Source organism: Balaenoptera acutorostrata, chromosome 2 (assembly GCF_949987535.1).
Source record: "Balaenoptera acutorostrata chromosome 2, mBalAcu1.1, whole genome shotgun sequence".
Classification (NCBI taxonomy): Eukaryota; Metazoa; Chordata; class Mammalia; order Artiodactyla; family Balaenopteridae; genus Balaenoptera; species Balaenoptera acutorostrata.
In genome coordinates, this window is record NC_080065.1 from 126,932,744 (window position 1) to 126,953,826 (window position 21,083).

General features: G+C 51.5%; 1 protein-coding gene across 1 annotated transcript in view; it reads right to left on the bottom strand.

Moving 5' to 3' along the window:
* Positions 1-4,156: 4,156 nt before the first annotated feature.
* PCDH1 (protocadherin 1) overlaps positions 4,157-21,083 on the bottom strand; it is a 73,778-nt gene continuing 56,851 nt past the window's right edge. The window contains exons 6-7 of the mRNA XM_057541393.1: positions 11,493-11,646; positions 4,157-4,208 (exon numbers count right to left, since the gene is read on the bottom strand). Of these exons, the coding sequence (XP_057397376.1) occupies positions 11,643-11,646 (4 nt within the window). The 3' untranslated portion in view covers positions 4,157-4,208; positions 11,493-11,642. The remainder of the gene's footprint in view (positions 4,209-11,492; positions 11,647-21,083) is intronic.

The following is a 21,083-nucleotide window of genomic DNA, read 5'->3' on the forward strand; positions in this document are numbered from 1 at the left end:
AAATATCTAGCATGCGATAGGTTGCTCAGTATTGCTATTGTTTGTCACTATTATTACAGATGATAATCTGTGTTGTTATTATATTCAAGCCCTGGGCTGAGATGTCACCTCCTCCAAAAATGTTTCCTAATCCCTAGGCTGGGTCATGTGCCTCATCTGGGCCGCCACAGCCCTGAGCTTCCCCCATCCCCTCGCTGGTTCCTCCCCTGCCTCTCCCAGTAGCCTGCAGCTCCATGAGGGCTGGCCGGAGTCTCCCTTACGACTGCATCCCAGGGGCACATGGTAGAACTTGAATGTCTTAAAGTCAGAGCCAAGGCGCTAGAGGCTGATGTCCCTGTACCCACCTCACATGGTCTACAGATCTGTGCCATGGCATTGGGTCCTTCTACACAGTCACAGGAGCTCAGAGTGCCCATAGCGGAGACATCTGTCCATCCATCTCCCCAGGCCTGGGCTCCCTTGTCTGCACCTTCCCTGGGTCTCAGGTGGACTCTCTGGAGCCCACTCCTTCCTCCCTGGCCTCAGGGAGGTGCTCAGACCAAGGTTCTCTGGGATTAACTCTCTCTCCCCACTTCTCTCTTCTTTCCTCTGTCTTCCTGCTTCCCTCTCTTTTCAGCAACTTCTGCTGAGATCATGGGTCTCCCTTGCCTGGATCCGGCCCTGCGGGCAGGTGGAGGAGGCTGCCCACCCTCTGCCTGGGCTGAGCCTCCCTGGGTGTCCCTGCATAAGCCTACATTGGACCCTCAACATCCCCAGCCGGGCAAAGCCACGTCCCTGCCACCTGAAATCCAGGTTCTTCTGGCCCTTCCCCAATGCCAGAGGGGCTCAGGACCCCTATGCTGGGACCAAGAGACAGCCCCACCCCTCCCAGGCAGCCAGGGGGCCCTGTCTGCTCTTTTTTTTTTTTTAATTAAAAAAATTTTTTTATTGGAGTATAGTTGATTTACAATGTTGTGTTAGTTTCAGGTGTACAGCAAAGTGATTCAGTTATACATACACATATGTTCATTCTTTTTCAGATTCCTTCCCCATATAGGTTATTACAGAATATTGAGTAGAGTTCCCTGTGCTATACAGTAGGTCCTTGTTGGTTATCTATTTTATATATAGTAGTGTGTATATGTTAATCCCAAGCTCCTAATTTATCCCTCCCCACCATGTTTCCCCTTTGGTAACCATACATTTGTTTTTGAAATCTGTGAGTCTGTTTCTGTTTTGAAAATAAGTTCATTTATATCACTTTTTAAAAATTAGATTCCACATATGAGTGATATCATATGATGTTTGTCTTTCTCTGTCTGACTTACTTCACTTAGTATGATAATCTCTAGGTCCTTCCATGTTGCTGCAAATGGCATTATTTTGTTCTTTTTTATGGCTGAGTAATATTCCATTGTATATATGTACCATTGTATATACGTACCACATCTTCTTTATCCATTCCTCTGTCGATGGACATTTAAGTTGCGTGCATGTCTTGGCTATTGTAAATAGTGCTGCAATGAACACTGGGGTGCATGTATCAAATTACGGTTTTCTCCAGATATATGCCCAGGAGTGGGATTGCTAGATCATATAGTAGTTCTAGGGTTTCCTTTTCAGCATTTATTATTTGTAGACTTTTTGATGATGGCCATTCTGACTGGTGTGAGGTGATATCTCATTGTAGTTTTTTTTTTAATTAATTAATTAACTAATTAATTAATTTATTTATTTATAGCTGTGTTGGGTCTTCATTGCTGCCCGCGGGCTTCCTCTAGTTGTGGCGAGCGGAGGCTACTCTTTGTTGCGGTGTGCGGGCTTCTCATTGCATTGGCTTCTCTTATTGTGGAGCACGGGCTCTAGGCACATGGGCTCAGTAGTTGTGACACATGGGCTCAGTAGTTGTGGCTCACGGGCTTATTTGCTCCGCGGCATGTGGGATCTTCCCGAACCAGGGCTTGAACCCATGTCCCCTGCATTGGCAGGCAGATTCTTAACCACTGCGCCACCAGGGAAGCCCCTCATTGTAGTTTTGATTTGCATTTTTCTGATAATTAATGATGCTGAGCATCTTTTCATGTGCTTTTTGGCCATCTGTATGTCTTCTTTGGAAAAATGTGTATTTCAATCTTCTGCCTGGTTTTTGATTGGGTTGTTTGGTTTTTTTGACATAGAGCTGCATGAGCTATTTTCGAGATTCCTGTCTGCTCTTGAACCATTCACGTTCTAGACCCAGCTCCAGTCACTCTCTCTCTCTCTGACACATACACACACACAAATACACACACAAACGGGCGCGTGTGGAGTCACACAACCAACACTCTGATACCCAGTCACAGAATCGCTGCTGTCACAGGCACAGGACAAGGGGTGTGTGGGGGGGTGTCTGTGGAAGATCAGCTTGCCTGCTGGGGGCACTGTCCTCCGGAGACCCCTCCCCAGCCAGCCCATGGCCCCCTAGCAGGAAAATGAGAAGCTGGAGCAGAGGGGTTAATTTGGGGAAAAGCAGCAGCTGGTTGAAACAGTGAGGACGGGCCCCAGGGCAAGAGCTGCTCCTGCTGGGATAATGATTGTGAGGGATGCTGGAGTGGGGGCCACCCGCACCCCCCCACAAGCCAGCACACCCCTAACTGCCCTCATGCTCAGGCAAGTTATCTGCTTGGGCATGCACATGTGCGCGTGCGCACACACACAGGAAGAAGCATCCTAACCATCTGGGCATCAGACACAGTACCTTACACATAATACGAGCACTGCCCTTATTCTCTGTGTTTGAGTACAAACCCATTCAGAGACACAAGCTGCAGGCAGCCCTGGCACTCAGAGGCATGTGACACACACAGACACACACACACACGGCCATGCCTTCCCAGTCTCTGTGTGTCAGGGTCTGACAGTGTGCCAAGGTGACCCCATCACTGTTCAAGGTCAGAGGTTGGCTCCTTGTGAGAGTGAGCAGAGTTGGGGACCAGGGTGGGGAGGGCTCGCTGCCGGAGCTTGAGGAGCTGACCAGGACCGTCTCTACACCTTCTTGGGTCTTCTTACCCCTGGAGGATGTACCTCCCATAATATCAAACAGAATGAAATGCAGCCAGATCCCACATTACATATGATTTGTGTATAACCACATGAGTTGAGCAGCTTTGCAGTTCGCATAATGCTCCATTTTGGAGACCTGTATTAAGCGTTCATTACTTGTGATTTCTTCATGTGAGTTCTGTTCATATATGAGGTCACTGACATTTTTCAGCAGAACCCTCAAAAGCCTTTAGGCCCTGGGTCTCCGGCCTTTGGTGCGTGATGGGAAACAGGGCCCCAGTGAAAGAGGTAGTGGGCACGGTGTGAGTGGAAGGTTACCATTGGGCCCAGCCCCTATTCAGTGACAGCCAGCATGGATAGACCAGGGACTCATGGACAGGAGACCCTCTGAGGTCAGGACCCAACTTGATCATCACCAGTTACTATCTCTTGGAGCCAAAGAGAAGGCTAAGTGAGTGCTGTGGGCCCAGCCCCTCCACACTGAGACCCAGACCATGCCTGGACAGCTACATGTGTGCAGGCACCAACACAAATGAACACTTAGATACAGGTCCCAACACATGCTCGGACAGACGCCCCAACAGATATGCATCACCCCAGCACCTAGGCACACACCTGAACAGACACACTCCCCAACAAACTGGCCCATAGACTCTGACTCAGGCACACCCATCCCCCTAAAACACAAAGACCCGCCTGGAGTGGCACAGAGGTTCTCCTGGTCAAAGTCATCTGTGGACACCCCAATCTGGTGCTCAAGTCCACACAGCGAGACATACCCAGGCACATCATTACAGATACCCACATTTGACCATCCTCCCTCCCCCTTCCTCTCACTCCCTGTCCTGTCATGGGGAGACAGAGCAACCCAGCCCCACAGAGCCCAAGGGGCCTGATTAACAGGAAATTCTACGAATGCCAATTAAAACAAAGTTTACTGAACAAATTGTTTGCAGTTGTGCCCCGGAACCATCATGAATTTTAATCTTGCATTGATTTGCACTGATGGAAGCTTTGCTGATGCCGGGGCCCTTTGTGCCTCCTGCTTCTCCCTCTGCCGCATGTGGGAGGAGTCATCACCCAGCCTCGGACTCAGGAGCCCTGGGGGCAGTCATCAGCCTCTGCTGGTTCAGAGACATCAGCCTAGGACCAGCAACCACAGCCCAGATTGGAGAGACCAAAGATACCTAGAAGATGGGCAAGAGTTTTAGAGATGCACAGGGCATACCCATGTGGTGTGGATAAAGAGGACCATAAGGTTTAAGGACCCCAGTAATCTGGGAAGGAACTGGGGGCCCTGGAGCTTCTGAGGCCAGATACAAAGGCAAGGACACAGCTAGGGATATAGACACAAATGTGGCTGAGATACAGAGATGGGCGCAGATGTTGTAATAGTTCCAATACCACCTCAACTAACATGACTCCAGTGTGTATATAACCTCAGTTCAAATGACCTCTTCCAAAATAAATTTGATCCTGCCCTCCTCTCCCTTCCACCAAACCCTCTTCCCAAACCATTTCATAGTTTCCCGTTGCTTTAAAAAAAATCCTTGCCTGATGTGCACCACCCACCTCCCCATCTCACACTTCTCTCTCTGTTTTCCAGCCACTGTCAGTCCCCTAGGAGGAGCCGTGTTTCCTTCCAGCTTCAGGGCCTTTGCACATTCTGTTCCTTTATCTGGAGGAGTTCACCTAGTTAACTGCTTTTCATCCTTCAGGTCTCAGTTCAAGTCACTTCCTCAAGGAACCTTCTTTGACCCTCTGCCTAGATCAAACCTCTCTGCCATTAAATGCTCTCATAGCCCTTTTGTCATTAGAGTATAAGCTTCATGAGGGCAGGGGTGGTGTCTGTATTTACTCACTCCTGTCTCCCCTATACTTAGCACAGGACCTGCCATATAGTCAGCTTTTGCCATAATAATGCTGTATAACAAACCACTCCAAAAATTTAGGGTCCTACAACAATATGTATTTCCTGCAGGCTGACTGGGTTTTGGTGGATCTGGACTGGGCTCAGCTGAGCTTTATTCTAAACTGAGGTTTATTCTAAACTGTGGACTTCCTGTGTGTGCAAAAGGCAGGAATGCAAGAGAGCATGCCTAACCACGCCCGCTTGGCCAGAGCAGGTCCTGAGGCCATGGAGGGGGTGTGCATACACGGCAGAGAGAGTGAAGAATTGGGACCAATGGAAATTACCACCTGCTGCACAAATACTGTGGTATGAAGTTGAGTACTTGCTCTGTGCTAGGTGTTGTGTTAAGCACTTTATATGCATTAATTTATTTAATTCTTGAATCAACCCTGTAAGTATTATTAACCCCATTAAAAAAAGAAAAACTTTAACTGAAAAAAATAAAAACCTGCACAAGGTAAACAATTCAAACAGCTCCAGTTATAACCAATTATATTCAAAGAAAAGTAACTCTTCTTCCTACTCCCACCCCAGCCCCACTCCCCAGAGGGGGGTTGTTCTGTGGGCTTTCTGATATAGTATCTGTAATATCCAAGCGCACACGTGCACGCATGAGAGATCCCTTTTTAAGAATTCAGCTTGGTGCATGCTATATTGAAACGGTTCTGCATCTTGGTTTTCTTCTGCATTTTTGTTTTCAACCAATAATATGTCTTGGAGTTCCTTCCTTATCAAGATCCTTGATTTGATCTACATTATTTTTTTACTTATCTCCATTTTGCAGATGAGGAAACTGAGGCTTAGTTTAAGTTAAACTTGTCCAAGATATTACAGCTCAAAAGAGCAGGGCCGGGGTTGAAATTTACATCTGCCTGACTTCAGAGCCTGTGTTCACAGCTGCTCTGTTCTACTATGTCAGTAGTAGACCCCATGGCATCCGCAGCATGGCCAGGGTAGATCCAGAAAAACCTCTGGGCTCCAGCTGGAGGCACTCTCAGAGAAGGATGGCATTGGGGCCCTCATGGTGCTGGGCCCACCGGTCAGCCAGGGAACCCACCAGCACTGGATCCGAGGAGTTGGGCCCTTGGCCCCAGGCCTCACCCTCAGACTACCCGCCGTTCTTGGCATCCCAACACTAGCTCTAGGCACTGAGTCAAGCCTCATCTGCCCCTCCATTGCCCCAGCAAGAGGAAAATAGCTGCAGCAGGGAAATAGGGGACCTGGGGCCATTCTTAGCTCTGTCTCTAACTTTACGCCTTTGAGCAAGCCACTTCCCCATCTCTGAAAAGGGAGAATCGTTCCCACCCCTCCTTTCAGAGGGAAGCAGGGAGACCCTGCTGAAAGCCTGTTGTGAGTGCAGCTCTGATTGGAGGAGTGTGGGTGTGGGTGCTGCCTCCCAGGCTTGGGTAGGGGCTCCGATCCCTGTGCCTGGGCGGGGTTCACTCACAATCCAGCCTTTCCGCAGAGGCGGCCCCTGTGCTATAGCAGAGGGGCCTAGAGGAGACAGAACACATCAGAGGCTCAAATCCTGCCTCTGCCACTTACTGACTCTAGGGCCTTGGGTTCCACTAATAACAGTTATAATATATTGAAGTGTTATTATGTTCCAAATGTGGGCAAACCTGCCTCATTTAACTCTCCTGACAATCCTATGAAGTAGATACCATCCTGATTTACACATACTATAAATGAGGCTCAAAGAGGTTTAAAGGACTTCCTCAAGGCCAGAAAGTAGAAAACACTCTTCTGAGTCTCGGTTTCCTCTTCTGCAAAGTGAGTGCAGTAATATCCATCTCTCACAGCTGTGGATTAAGGAAACGGATGTGAGCCAACTAAACGGGCTTAGCAGCAGACACACAGTAGGCGCTCAGTAAATGTAAATTCCCTTCCCCATCCTCTTGGAGCTGGAGACTATACTGGAAGAGTACACTGAGATCCCCTGGGAAGCTTTAAAAAGGACTGTAGGTCCTGGGTCCTACCCTGAGAAATGCTGATGTAAGTGGCCTGGGCCTGGGTGACAGCCTGGGATTCTTAAAGTTCCCCAGGTGGTTCTAATGTTCAGTCAAAGTCGAGACGGGCTGTGTTCTAGACCCTAAGTGGGTAGAGAGGGACGACATGGGAGGCCTCCCTACCTTGCTAGCTCCTGAAATAGTGGTTCACTGGTCTTGCTACTTCAGCTCTCATCCCCCTCCCTAATCCATTTGTCATTCAACCGCCAGAGAGAGCATTAAAAACTTAAATTATATCACTCTCCTTCAGTAACTTCCCATTGCACTTAAATATGAAAACAAAACAAAACAAAAATCCCACCTCCTTCTAAGACCCTGCATGACCCAGGCCCTGCTTAACCCATCCATCAGTCTTCTTGTAGCCCTGGCTCCCATTGTCCCTTCTGCGCTCACTCACCAATCTGCTCCTGGCCAATTCCCACTCGCCTTTAGGTCTTATCTTACCCAGCAGTTCCACAAAGAGGTTTTCCCTGGCCATCCTTCTAGAGTTGGCCCCCTTAGTTTGGCTCTCCCGGATATTGTTAATTGCATGATGGAAGGCACAGGTTGCTTTTAAAATCATTTCTTTATTTGTGTGTTTGCCTATTTAAAACCTGTCTCCCTCACTAGACTCTAAGCTCTGTGCAGGGAGGGTCCGTGTCTGTTTTTGTTCATCGTTGTGCTCCAGTGCCTTACATAGGGTCTAGCACAGAGTTGGCGCTTAATAAATATTGGATGGATGGATGGATGGATGGACGGACGGACGCTACCAGCTCCATAGCACCTTGCAGGGCTGAGTGTTTTAGAATTTCTTAATTATTTAAGAAGTCTGTATACATATTAATAGCTCCCATCTAGTGAGTACCTACTGTGTCTCATTTGATAGGAGGACTATGGGGAAAGCTACCGGAGCCTCCCCATCTTGCGTTCTCTCTTCACACTCAAAAGCTTCTGTGCTCCCCCTCCAGCTCCCCATCCGGAATTACACTATCCTTCCTCCCCAACCTGCCTTTCGGACTCTGGTCTGCGGCATCACTTCCACCTCCTAGTGTCCTCCTTTGGGCTCCTAAGCTGGGGACCTCCCCCCAACCCCTAGTCACAGCAGAGGGGGCCCGGGCCTTCTCTAAAGACTGGGTGCACCAAGCAGCCTTGTCAGAGCCGCAGTGGAGACTCAGGGAGAGGTGCTGGCTAGAGGAGCAGGAGGGGATGCAGCGAGCCGGCACCTCCAGCATCATTTAAGGCTGCAGGGGGCAGATCAGAGCAGCGAAGCGGATTGGAATGACAGCCATAGTCTGGTAAGCCTGGGGTGGGGAGAGGATGAAGAGTAGATGCCTCAAAGACCACCATGCTGGGTCTCTAGACCCTGTCTCACCCTTCCCACCCAAATCCCCAGCCTGCCAACTGCCCCTGAGTCTTGCCCAGGCTGCCTAGTCCTTGAGAGAGGACGGGCCTTTAGAAGAAGCTCAAGGGAAGGGTAGCCATATAAAGGGTTCTAATTCCCCAATTCCAAAGGGGGGGGGGTTCCCTACACCAACAACAATTCTAGAACACCAGCTGGGTGTCCTATATTTCAGTTCAGTTCTGACGCTATCAGGAGATAGCATCAGATTCCGCAGGCTCGGGGCTCAGTCCTACAAGACTGCCACCCCACACCTCCACTTCAGCCACCAATTGAAAGTCCAGGTTGTCACCTGTGCTACAGATTGAAGGTTCCAATGACCGCCTCCTCGGGTTCAATTAATTTGCTAGAGCAGCTCACAAAACTCAGAGAAACATTTTATTTGCTGGATTACCGTTTTGGGGGCGGGGGGTGGGTTGTTTTGTTTTGTTTTGTTTGGCCTCGCCTCATGGCTTGTGGGATCTCAGTTCCCAACCAGGGATTGAACCTGGGCCACAGCAGTGAAAGCGCTGAATCCTAACCACTAGACCACCAGGGAACTCCCTAGATCAGGGGTCCCCAACCCCCGGGCCACGGACGGTTACCGGTCCGTGGCCTGTTAGGAGCCGGGCCGCACGGCAGGAGGTGAGCGGGGGGGCAAGGGAGTGAAGCTTCATCTGCCACTCCCCATTGCTCCCCATCACTCGCATTACCGCCTGAGCCATCCTCCCCACGCCCCCCCGTCTGTGGAAAAATTGTCTTCCACAGAACTGGTCCCTGGTGCCCAAAAGATTGGGGTCCACTGCCCTAGATTACCATTTTTTAAATAAAATGATATAACTGAGGAATAGCCAGATGAAGAGATGCATAGGGTAAGGCATGGGGGGAAAGCGTGGAGTGTCCATGCTCTCTACAAGCAAGCCGCTCTCCCCAAATCTCCCTGAGTTCTCCAACCCGGAAAGCTCTCTGTACGGTTCCTTTTGGGTTTATATGGAGGTTTCATAACATAGGCATGATTGATTAAATCATGCCTATGTACTGTTGGTGATTGAACTCAATTTCCAGCCCCTCTCCCCTCCCTGGAAGTCGTGCAGCAGGGTTGGGAGGGCAGTGTTAGGGGGGTGGAACTAAAAGTTCCAACCTTCTAATCACATGGTTAGGTCCCCTGGCAACCAGCCCCATCCTTAGGTGACCTAGGGGCTTTCCAAAAGTCACCTCATTAACATAACAAAAATATCTTTATGGTTGCCACCAAGGCTTATAGGAGCTCTGTGCCAGAAACAAGACAAAGACCAAATATATATTTCTTATCATAAATCACACTATCACACCATGTCACCAGCGTCTGTATTGCCTCCTTGTCATCTTCACCATCTTCAAGACTGACAGTGCCAGGCACTTTACACACACACAGTGTAGCAGTTATGTAATTTGTCCAAGGTCACCAGGTTGTCTGATCTCAGATCCCAGCTCTTAACCACAATACTATGCTGGATCATAGCCTAGAACCATCACCAATTCTTAATCCCAAAAGGACAGCCTCCTATAAGGTGGGGTCTGCACACCTTCTCAAGAAAATAATGGTGAAACAATTGAGCACTTCCATCGTTTTGATAGTAGATTTCCCTTCCTGCTTAGTGAAGCTGCTACAATTACTGGGGCCACTGGCAAGAGGAAATCTAAAGGAAGACAGAATGATAGGATGTCAGGCTGGCAAAGACCTAATGGCAGCACACCTTTCAGCCCCCAGGCGAAACATAAAAAGAGGTCCACAGAGGCCTCCCACACCCACCTGAAAGCAGCCATCTAAATTTGCAATTTGGGTTCTCGATATTTTTGCCCATGTTCTCATGCCGGAGCTGAGTCTTTTGCAACCGGCCTAGTTGCTGCTTTGGTAGATTTCCATTTTGAATTTCAGCTCTCTTACCCGCAAGCCCCTGGGAGCCTCCTGCTTCCTCTCATTTCTTGTGTCTTTAAAGAAAACTCTCCTTGCCTGGGCTCCTCCCATTGGATTTTGTCCTTTGGAGCTGGGTCTGTCTCCCTCCTTCTCTTCCTTCCTCTCTCCCTTCTCCCACGCAGACATATTCCTCTTCCTTATTCAACGGGGGAGCAGGACCACTGAAGGCTCTCGGCCCCAAGTGCCCTCAACCCAGCAGTGGCCACGCGCCCACCCTCCCTGGTTGCAGGGGCGAGGGATGTGGGGATTCTCTGGCTGTACTGCAGTGCCTCTAGCTGCAGCTTCTCCCCCTCTCTCAGGGTTCTGGAAGATTATTAGATAATTTTCAAATTTGTAAAGCGCCTTAAGCTCCTCAGAGGAAAGGTGGGATACGAGTGTAATAACAATAACAATCCTATCTGTCAAAGCCATTGAGAAAATGAATCTTGTTATCCTCAGGAACCAGCAGTAGGAACCTCAGCAAAAAACAAGAAAATAAAGTGTGGAGCGAGGTCTCCTGACCAATCAGAGGAGGGGAAAGTGCCACCCAGGGGCCGGGTGGCATTCGAGAAACCCCCCTCCCCGTAACTCAGTGCTGGCAGGAAGGGGCTCTCAGAAAGTTACCCAAATTGCCTCTGATGCTGCACCAATTAAAATGACTTTAGGACAAGTTGAAATCAACTTAGGGAGCAAAGCGTTCTGATTTCCGAAACTCTCTGAAGGCAGTGGGGAAGACAAGTGTCTGAGCAGGTTGTCACTCACTCAGGAGTAATGATGGGAAAATCCATCCCGGTAACGTGATTGAGTTTGGTGAATTAGTGAGGATGTTTACACTGCATGCTGGAAGCTGGAGTGGGGCTGTCTGGGCGGTCGGGTTTTTGACGTGTGTGGCAGCTTCGCTCCTAATGAGGTCCTCGGACTCATCACTCTCCCTGGCTGGACTCACTGTCGCTGACTTCAAGTCAGTCTGTTTCACTCTTCGAGCAAGTGGCTAAAGGCAGAATGGGCTCTGGAGTCAGACAGGACAGGGTTTAACTCCTGGCTCCGACACCGCCAGCCCTGTGACCTTGGGCAGAGCACTGCACTGCTCTGAGCCTCAGTTTTCCCATGTGTAAAATCTGCGTGCTGATAGCACCCAATTCATGATGCTGTTGTAAAGGGAAATGAGATGAGCTACCTTTTTAGTTTTTTATTCACCTCCCCAAGCCCAGCATGGTCATGGAGAGAAAAGAAAATTGAAAGTTTCCGTCCTCTTACCTGGAGTATTCATTCCCCTTAGAACCAAGAGGAGACAAGGCAGATGGAGTCACGTGGGCACATATAATGCGCCGTTCAAGTCCTGATGCAGCATCTTGACGGCTGTGTGGTCTCCACCAAGTCACTTAACCTCTCTGAGCCTTGGTTTTCTCATCTGTAAAACAGGAACAACAATATAACCTCTCTGTGGGTTTCTGAACAGCCTTTCTAAAAGTTCTGAGCAGACACTTGTCAATAAGCAAGTGGAGTCAAAGTCTAGTGGGGGTAGGACCAGAACACGTTGCCTTTCCCGGTCACCATGGCCACCTGATGGAGGAAGGGGATGCAGAGGACCACCAGGGGATATAGTGAACCTGGAGTGGGGAGGCACATGTAGGAAGGGCCCCTGGAATTCATGGGCCAGGCTTGCTGGGAGCTCACCAGAGGAAATTACACAGGGCTGCAACATGAAGGACTGAAGTCAGACTGTAAACAGACTTCCAGACAGTCGGGCAACAACAAACCTATTCCTTCCTGGGGTCTTTGGCTATGCCTGAGCAAAACCTCCCCCGAGAGGAAAGGCCCAGCCTGACCGTGCTTGAAAGAATGCAGAAGGATGGATAGGGTGACCTTGAAGATGCTCCCACAGAGCCAGAGAAGGAGGTTACGGTGGTCCAGCGGGCCCTCCCCCAGGCTCTCTTTGAGCTGAATCCTCTGGAGGGCTGCCTTGTGGGAACCTCCCGCGACCTTGAAGGGAAGTCGCTGGGCCTGCTCCAGAGCAGGGGCCATGTCTTCACAGACATGCCCAGGTCAGCACCAGGCCACAACTCTATTATTTAAGGGTTTCGTAAGAGAGTGAACCTCCGGGCCTGGAAGAATGGCCGGGATCCTGACTCTTCCTGCACAGGAAATGCGGCAGCTGTGCCTGAGCCCTGGCTCAGCCTGCTGAGGACTCAAAGCCCCTGCAGAAGTTTCCCAGCCTGAGGGGACCCTGCTGTGGCTGAGACGATGACACCTGGGCCCAGACTGGGTCTCTCCTCTCCAGCCTGAGCTGAGACCCACCCACCACCAGGCCGAGGGCTTGTGGACTCTGCAGTGATTTTATTGTAATTTCCTCGTTGTCGCAGTTAATAGCATTAGTTTGTTAATTACTGTATATTTTAAAAGTAAGAGGAAAGGGAATTCCCACTGGAGACTTGTTCTTGGCTGAAACGCTGTGATGTGAGGGTAGGGAGCGTGTGTATGGGGTAATGAGCTTGCTCTGCCGATTTCTGCTCCTCCTGACAGGGCCCGGGCCCAGAGAGGGGGCTGCCTGGCCGAGGCAAGGCCCTCCCTCCTCTGCGGCACTACTTCTCAGCCCCCAAACCTCTGCCTGAGCCCCCTTCCCCTCAGCAGAGTGAGGTGCCAGGCCCAGGGAGGGGAGGGCGGGCAGTGGGTACTACACAGAGGGCCCTGGGGCTGAGGGAACCAGACCAGAGTGAAATAAGACACTGAGGAAACCACCGCTGACAGTGGCAATTGATTGAGTAGGATGGAGTTTTTCATTAGGAAACAGAGCTGGAATTTGGGGAGAGGCTCTCGCGTTTGAATTCAGAAGGAGGCTACAGCCCTAGAGGGAGAATGGAGGTGCGGGCAGCACAGGCCTAGGGAGAGGCAGGGCTGCTCACAGAGGCCTGGCTGAGGGGGTGAGCAGGGCCTGACACTCGATCCTAACTCTGCTGGCCAAGCCAGGGACCTGCTAGGGCCACGTCGGCTCAGAGGAAGGGTGCCTTTCGGTAATTCATCGACAGCGGGGCCCTGCGTGTTCAGGCTCCCCCCCATTCTTCCTAGCCCGAGTCATGGGGGGGGGGGTACTGAAGCTGGGACCAGCCTGAGGGACCCAGGAGGAGTTAGGGGCAGAGGACGAAGAGCAGATAAGGAGGGAGAGGGGGAGGGAGGGAGGGAGACGTAAAGACAGAGAAGGATGGGGGACTGAGCAAGAACTTCATACCATCTAGAGGAGCTGATTAAATCCTAGAAGAAAATGTGATGGAAGGACTTTCTATCTTCCTATTGAGACTTTTAACCTAAAAGAAATGAGTTAAATAATTTATACAGAGAACGAGTGAAATTTGCTTTGATCAAATTAAAAAATATGACTCTGGAAATCAAGTGTCCACCGCGTCCTTTCCAGGCAGCAGAAAGAGCTGCCGAGAAACAAAATGACAAAGACATAAAAATAACTAACCCTAACCCTGCGAATATTAGTGCCATATTTTTTGGGGAGATTACACGGCATCACTGTGGGCCATGCAGAGAAATCCTCTCTAAGCACCAACAGGAGAGGTTTTGCTCATTGAGGAAGGCCCATAAAAACCAGAAAATGGATAAAATTTTCCTCTGCAAAAGCCATCTGACTTCACTCAGGGGTTGGCCCAGAAGCCACAAGGGATCAAGTTAAATTTCCCTTTCATGCATTTAGAAAAAAGAAGAAAGCTAGCTGCTCACCTCCCCTCTCCAACTCTGTGTTTCTTGAAGCTGACCCCCTGTTCCCCTCCCATTTACCCTTTGCACACACTCACACTCTAAAAAAGCATCACACTCAAACTCCAAGACTCCTGAACAAGGGGCAAGCATGGTTCCCTTTAAACTTAACCTCTCTGAGCCTCAGTTTGCCACTCTTTAAAAATGGGCCTAACACCCCCTGCACAGAGTTGTAGTGGGGAATAAAGCAGATGATAGAGCCCAGCATATAGGGGCAGTCAATAAGTGCAAGGGACCATCTCTTCCTCCTCGACCTGATGAAATGTCCAACAAGTGCAAACAGAGCCACCAGAGCCCCCCACCTGATCTACACCTCCAGCTGGCTAGCCCACGCCAGACACAGTTAGTCCAATCCTGGAGAGACAGTTTAGCTTCAGGGACACCAGTCCCTCTGTCTTTGGGGGCCCAGTGGACCAAGAAGACACTTTTAGTTCCAAATATCTGGGGAGAAGATCTGAGGTTAGCCTTCTAGGGCTGCAGTCTCCTGCTGAATTTAAATGCTTCAGAGTCAGACAGTACCGGGTTCAAATTCTGACTTCACCACTTGCTTAGCTGTGTGACCATGGCCAGGTTAACCCAATCCCTCCAAGTCTGTCTTTTTTCATCTGCAAAATGGAAATAATTTTAGAATGGATCTCATAGGATTGAATGAGATAAAGGATATAAAGGGCATGCTTAGTATGTAGTAAAAGTTCAATAAACGATGACACATTATTTTTCACAATGACCTTGGGAGAGACATTCAAGGTCAGAGTGAATTTTCTTCCCAAGCTCTCAGTTACAGTCTCTGATCCCCAGACGGGAAGAGGGTCTAACTGACCTGTTCTGGCCACACCATAGGAAGGGCTGTGGTCAGCTTTAGGGCCACTGTTAATAGTTCTCTGACCCACCCTGGTGGTACAGAGCAGGGGAATCAGGATGAAGAGGGAACTCAACCCACTGACACAGGAGGCCTGGCGGAATGTTCGGCTGGTGAGACTAGAAGCATCAGGGGGCTGGAATGGCGGCCTTCAGATTCCCGAAGTCCTGTCACTTGCAGAGGGGGTCTGAAAGTGAATATGGGCTCTTACTTGCTCTTGAATAATAGGAGTTTTGCAGCAGTAGTGATTTCCCGGTCCCTGAGTGGGGATGTGAACAGAGCCTGCGGGTAACACAGAAGGGCACTGAGCATCCCCCAGGGCAGCCCTGGACAGTCCCTGTGCAGCTCTCAGAGGATGTCAAGCAGGTTCAAGGTCAGAACCCACCCAACCTGCGGGCAGGGTCTCAGGGTTTTCTGTGCTCCTCCTTTTCCTTCTCTAAGGAGTTATCTTCCCTTCTCCCATCCTACCCCGCAGAGAACCCCTGAGAAAAGCAAATACCATATGGGAATAGAGTCTGTGCATATTGTAGGGCTGTTTGGTTGAATGGTGTGAAGGTAAATGAGGGAGAAGCAGGTGATATATGTGTCTGTGTGTGTGTGTGTGTGTGTATGTGTGTGTGTATGAGAGAGGGAGAGAGAGAATGGGAGAGAGGGAGAAGGAGGGATGGGAGAAGCCAGAGGAAGAAGCAGAGACAGAGAAAACAAGGAGAGAGAAATATACAAAGAGAGGGAGAAACAAGATAGGAAAGAACGATACACAGAAAAAGAGAAAAGTGCTGAGAGGGAGGAGCAAAGTGAGAGACAGGAGATTCAGAGCCAGAGGCCAGCCGGAGAGTGGAGGCAGCAGCGCTCCTGTCTCCTGTCCATGACAGGGGGCGGGGGTGGGCCCGGGGCACACGCGTGTGCACACGCAGGCCCGGCCACAGAGCCACCGTGTCAGGGCAAGCATGTCAGCCCCGGGATGGGGATGAGCCGGCTTTTATCTCCTCCGGCTGCTCAGGATTTACAAGCTTTTGAAATGCAGGATTAATAAGAAGAGGCCGGTGTTTTAATCTATAATGGAACAGAAAGTATCATTATTGTTAAATAATGCACAGCCTGTCGTTTATTAAGAATTAATGGTTTATCGAGTGCTCAGGTTGCTGCGGCCTCCACTGCCCTCCCAGGCCTGGGCTCCTAGCCGCTGGCCTGGCCACCCGACCGTGCCTCCCAGGGCTCAACTAGCCACAGGCAGGCTGGAGGGGCCGCAGCCCATCAGCGTGGGCCTGGAAGGCTCTGTGCTCTTGCACCCAGGCTTCTCTGTGGCCTTCCCAGCGACGCTGAGGGTGGGAGCAGGGCTTTAGAGTCAGGGGAAGTGTTATGGGGAGGAATCCCCCTCATGCCTTCATCTTGGATCCACTTACCTCTTCTGGGGAGACAAAAACGCGTCATTACTGGGGCTTACAGCTCCCCTCCACCCCCGGTCCATCCTCTTTTTCTAGGTCTATGAAATTCAATTTCCACCTCTCACACTGAATCCTCTGAGAGTGGTGATGATAGAGACACTGGGATGCAGGAGGTCCCTTCCCCCCTTCTCTCCTCTGGGACCTGGAGGAACGGATCACACATTTCCCAGGAAAAACAGAGGCACCTGAGGAGGCAACCTGGCCCCGGGAGCAGGGAACAGCATTTACTGAGAGCTCCCTCTGTGCCAGTCATTTCCCGGACATCATCTCCTTGTATCTACATCACCACCCTAGGAGGTATCATTTCTCCTGTTTATAGATGGGAAAAATGAGGCTTGGGGAAGTGAAGTCATATGTCCAAGGCCACACCACAAATTCTATTTTATTCCAAAGCCATTTCCACTCCAGAGCTGGGCCATCAGTACTGGCCTCCCCTCTCATCTGAAAATGGGTGACCTCAGGGACCACACTGCAAGAACTGCTATAGGGTCTTTCACGGGGAGGGAGCTGTGACTACAATACTGCCCCAAGCAACAGCAAAGCCCACGGGAAAAGTGACTCATGGAGCCAGTGAGTGGCTGAGTCAGGGCCAGCAACCCAGGAGCCTGACACCCAGCTCAGCATCACAGCCAGACACCATCCTTGAGCCCCTGTGACACAGACTCCCTGTCTTTCCCTGCTCCCAATCTGTGTGGATTGGGTCTCTGTCCAGACACAGAAGCTGACCATGTGTCCACCACATCTGAGGCTGGGATTAGAGCTTTGTGACCTTGGGAAAGTTACTCAACCTCTCTGAACTTCTGTCAAATGGTAATAGTGCCTGCCTCAAAGGATTATTGAAAGTACTAAATGAGAAGCACTCAATGTTGATACTGGATGGTAAGAGAGGCATTGGTGTCACTGTCATTGATTCCAGTGCAAGCATGCTCCCAGCGTACACAGCCCACCAGTTTCCACTGCATTCATTCATTCCACAAACATGTGTTGAGCACCAACTATGTGACAAGCATGTATTTACTGAGGACCTACTCTTGCCACGCTGTGTGCCGGGGATAAGCGGTGAATAAATTGGAGGCTGTGCCTATCCCCAGACGACGCTCCCCATCTCACCCTTCACTCTCCGCTCCATCTCCTCCCCCTCCATCCTTTTCCATCTCACTCAGTCTCAGCTCCCATCCCAATCTCTCATCTCCACCTGCTACCTTCAACCCCATCCCATCTCCGCCTGGCACCCTCCACCAGCTCCCCCTCTATCCCCATCCTGGCCTCATCTTTTTCCCCAGTATCTACCATAGTCCATCCTCCATTTCTTCCAACTCATTCCTTCTTCCCTTTAGCCTCATCCCCAACTCCTTCCTCATTCTCTTCATGTTTTTCTCCATCCCCAACCTCGACTCCCCTCCCACCTCATCCTCATCTCACCCCAATCTCCTTCCTGATTCCCACTCCAATCTTTCACTGCCATTTCTCTCCTTTCCCCCATCTCCATCTCTCTCCTTTCCCATCCCCAGCCCCAGGACTCCTCCCATTTGAGTTTCAGGGTCCGGTGGTCCTGATGGCAGAGAGGATATGCCTCCAGAGGCCACTGCAGAAAGGTGCACTCCAGGGGCTGAACCCCCAAGTCCCCAGGGCTAGGACAGCCCCAGAACATGCTGTGGGTAGAGTCCCCTCAATTGGCTGGAGTGGGAAGGGTGCTGACTGGGCAGCAAGCCAGTTCCTCACTCCCCACCCCCATCCTTCCCTCCCTCCTCTGGGCAGGCCACCACGCTGGGACCTCAGCCCACAGCCCGGTTCCTCACACGGCTCCTATTTTATTAACCTGCCTGTCGCTGCTCTTGCCACTGAATAGGGCCTGTGGAGGGGGCTGGCAAGGGGGGCCTTGGGCTTTGCTGGGGATCACCATGGAAACAGCAGCCTCGGCCAATCAGTGGGCCAGCAGCACCAAGTGCAGCAGGCAGCTCGGTCTCCGAAGCCTCGTGCAGCCTGCAGGCTGACTCCTGCCTGACAGGCCCTTGTAGCACCAGCCGAGGGAGAGGAGGAAAAAAGGGGGGCACGACCCTGGGGGAAGGGGCATCGGCCAGGGAGTGATGGGAGTGTGAAGCCAGAGGATGCTGAGGGGATTAGAAGAAGAGAGATGGGGGGAGGGGATCGGAGCCTCCTGGGTCAGGGTTTGGAGGTGGGATGTCAGAAGCCTGGGGCAGAGGCTGAGTTTCTCCCCACCTGCAGTTCTTGGTCTAAGCCCAGGTTCTCGGCCTCAGCACTATTGACATTTGGGACCAGGTACCTCTTTGTCGTGGGTGCTGTACCGTGCATTCTAGGGTATTTAGCAGCATTCCTGGCCTCTATCCACCAGAAGTTAGTAGCATCCCCTCACCATCCAGTCCTGACAACCAAAGATGCCTCCAGACACTACCAAATGTCCTGGGGGCAGGAGGTCAGGTGGGTATGACTGCCCTTGGCTGAGAACCACTGGCCTAAGCCTTCACAGAGCAGTGGTCACCGTTTGTGCAACTTGCTCTCTCTGAGCTGACTTCCCAGAGGGGAAGAAGGAAGGAGGAGGAAGAGGGAAAGAGTGGGAATGAGAGTGAAAGGAAGAGGAGGAGGGGCAGGAGGAGGGACCCCCGGGGCAGGGTTCCTAGTGGGTGGGAGAGCCTCGGGGAAATAGGGATGTAGGAGAGAGAGATGCCTCGCCTCAGGCTGCCAATTTATATTACAGGGATTAAATAAAATAAAGTAAGAGCTCTAAATGCCTTTCCTCATTGAAGTTCCTTCTGCTGGTACACCCTCTCTGTCCTTCCCCAGCCAGAAATCCTATCCTTCCTTCAGGCTCATATTAGGTACTACATCCAGGAAGCCCTCCCTGAGGAGGGCTCTCAGCAGATTGATTTTTCTTTTCTCCAAGATTCCTTGCCACTTTGCTTCTACCTCCGTGTTACCGTTCCGCATGGTTCACCCTAATAACAAGAGTTACCTTTATCGAGGGTTTCCTGTGTACCAGACGCTGCGCTAAAGGCTTAAGCACATTTTCTCCCCACAGCTCCACGGGCTGGGTACTGTTATCATCACCACTTTACAGACGCAGAAACTGAGGCTCAAGTGAAGTAACTTGCCTAAGGTCACCCAATTGGTAGAAGCACAGTGAGGACTCAAACCCAGGTTTCCATGACTCCAGGGCCGGCAGTTCCCGCCGCTGGATGCCATGCAAGCGTCCATCTCTCCTGTTACATTCGGACCCGCTTGCGGTGCCCAGCACAGGGCTGGCGAGTGGTAGGTGCTTGAGAGCTGTTTAGATTAGTTGGTGGTCTCTGGAAAGGTCTGAGTAGGCAGCTGGGCATCAAGCCGGAGAAGGCTGGGACAGAACTGGCGGCGACAGGGTGCTGGGTGCCTCCTAAAGGCCCTCAGGTCTCGCTGTGGCCTGAATTCGCTGGGTCATCCCCATGAAAAGCAAATGCCATGAGGCCACACCCCAGCCACGCTGCCTCACTGGGCCACCTGACTTCTCAGAACTGACCTGTCCTGCAGTTCCCGGGGATGCTGCGCCATGGCCCCCCCTAGTGGCCAGAGGGTCATGGTGGCAGGTGATGGGAGTGAGCGTGCAGTTGGAGGGCTCACACCCAGACCAGGCTTCTCTCTGAGCCCCATTCCCAGGCTCCAAGGCCACTCCCTCGGGGAACTGGAGCCAGAGGCCTCAGGTGACCACGTCGTTGTGGAACCTGACCCCTGACTGCAGCCTGGAGGGCAAAGCAAAGCCCCATTCCCCTCCCCCTCCCCCGCGGAGGAAGAGCCCCTCTCCCTCCTGGCCAGTTTGAAGCGAAGAAGGTAGTGTTGGCAGAGCACTTCCATCAGAGCCTCCCCCACTGTGCAGATTCCACCCCCATGCCTGCCTTACACTCAGCAAGGGAGGGTTTGAGGCTGAGAGGTGTCTGCCGGGAAGCATCACGTGATGCCGCTTCACTCCCAGGTTAGGGTTTTGATCTGGGATCCAGGAGCTGGAGTCCCAGGGGACTCATATCAGAACTGCCCCCCCCAACCCCAGACTTGCATCCGCCATCCGCCTCCCCCAGGAACCTGCAACACTCACACCTCGGCTTTGAAACCAGGGCTCCTGACAGGCTGCTGTTCCCATGGCAACCCCATCTCAGGCTGCCCTACCCAGTGCTTCCCTCCACCCGCCTCCCTCCACCCTGAACCCACATCACCTTCATTCACAGAACGAGAATTGCTTCACATCGGCAGAGTGGACCCTGTTCTGTCTCCCCCACTCCTCTCTTTCTCCTCTCATTCAACCGAGATCCACAAACCAGGGAGCTAAACGGCTGAATGAGGTGAGGGTGGAAGTGAGGCTGGACTCGTGTGGGTGGAGGGGTAGGATAGGAATGGGGAGGAGCCATGGCTCAGCGCCCCGCAACCTGTGGGCCCCCAAGGCTTGGGCCTCTGCTCCTCCTGTTCCCAGCTCTGTCTCAGTTCATGGACCTGTGTCTGTCTCAGCTCTGGTTCTGTGAAGATCCAGGGCCCAGACAGGCTCCCTGATGGCCCCAGAGCAACACAGGGCCAGTTCTCAGCCTCCAAGTTCAGGTTTTCTCTCCAGGACCAGCCAAACTGTCGCTCAGAGGCCAGATGCAATGGCTCAGCCCTGGAACTCAGCCCAGGAGCACCAAAGCTGCTCCTGACCGTGGCCCTGGCGCCTCCTCCTGTGTAAGACATTGCCTTGCAGAGGCTGTTGGGGGGTGGAGAGGTTCCAGTTTACAGTGGGATTATAGGAAGGGCTAGAGGGGAGCCTCAGAC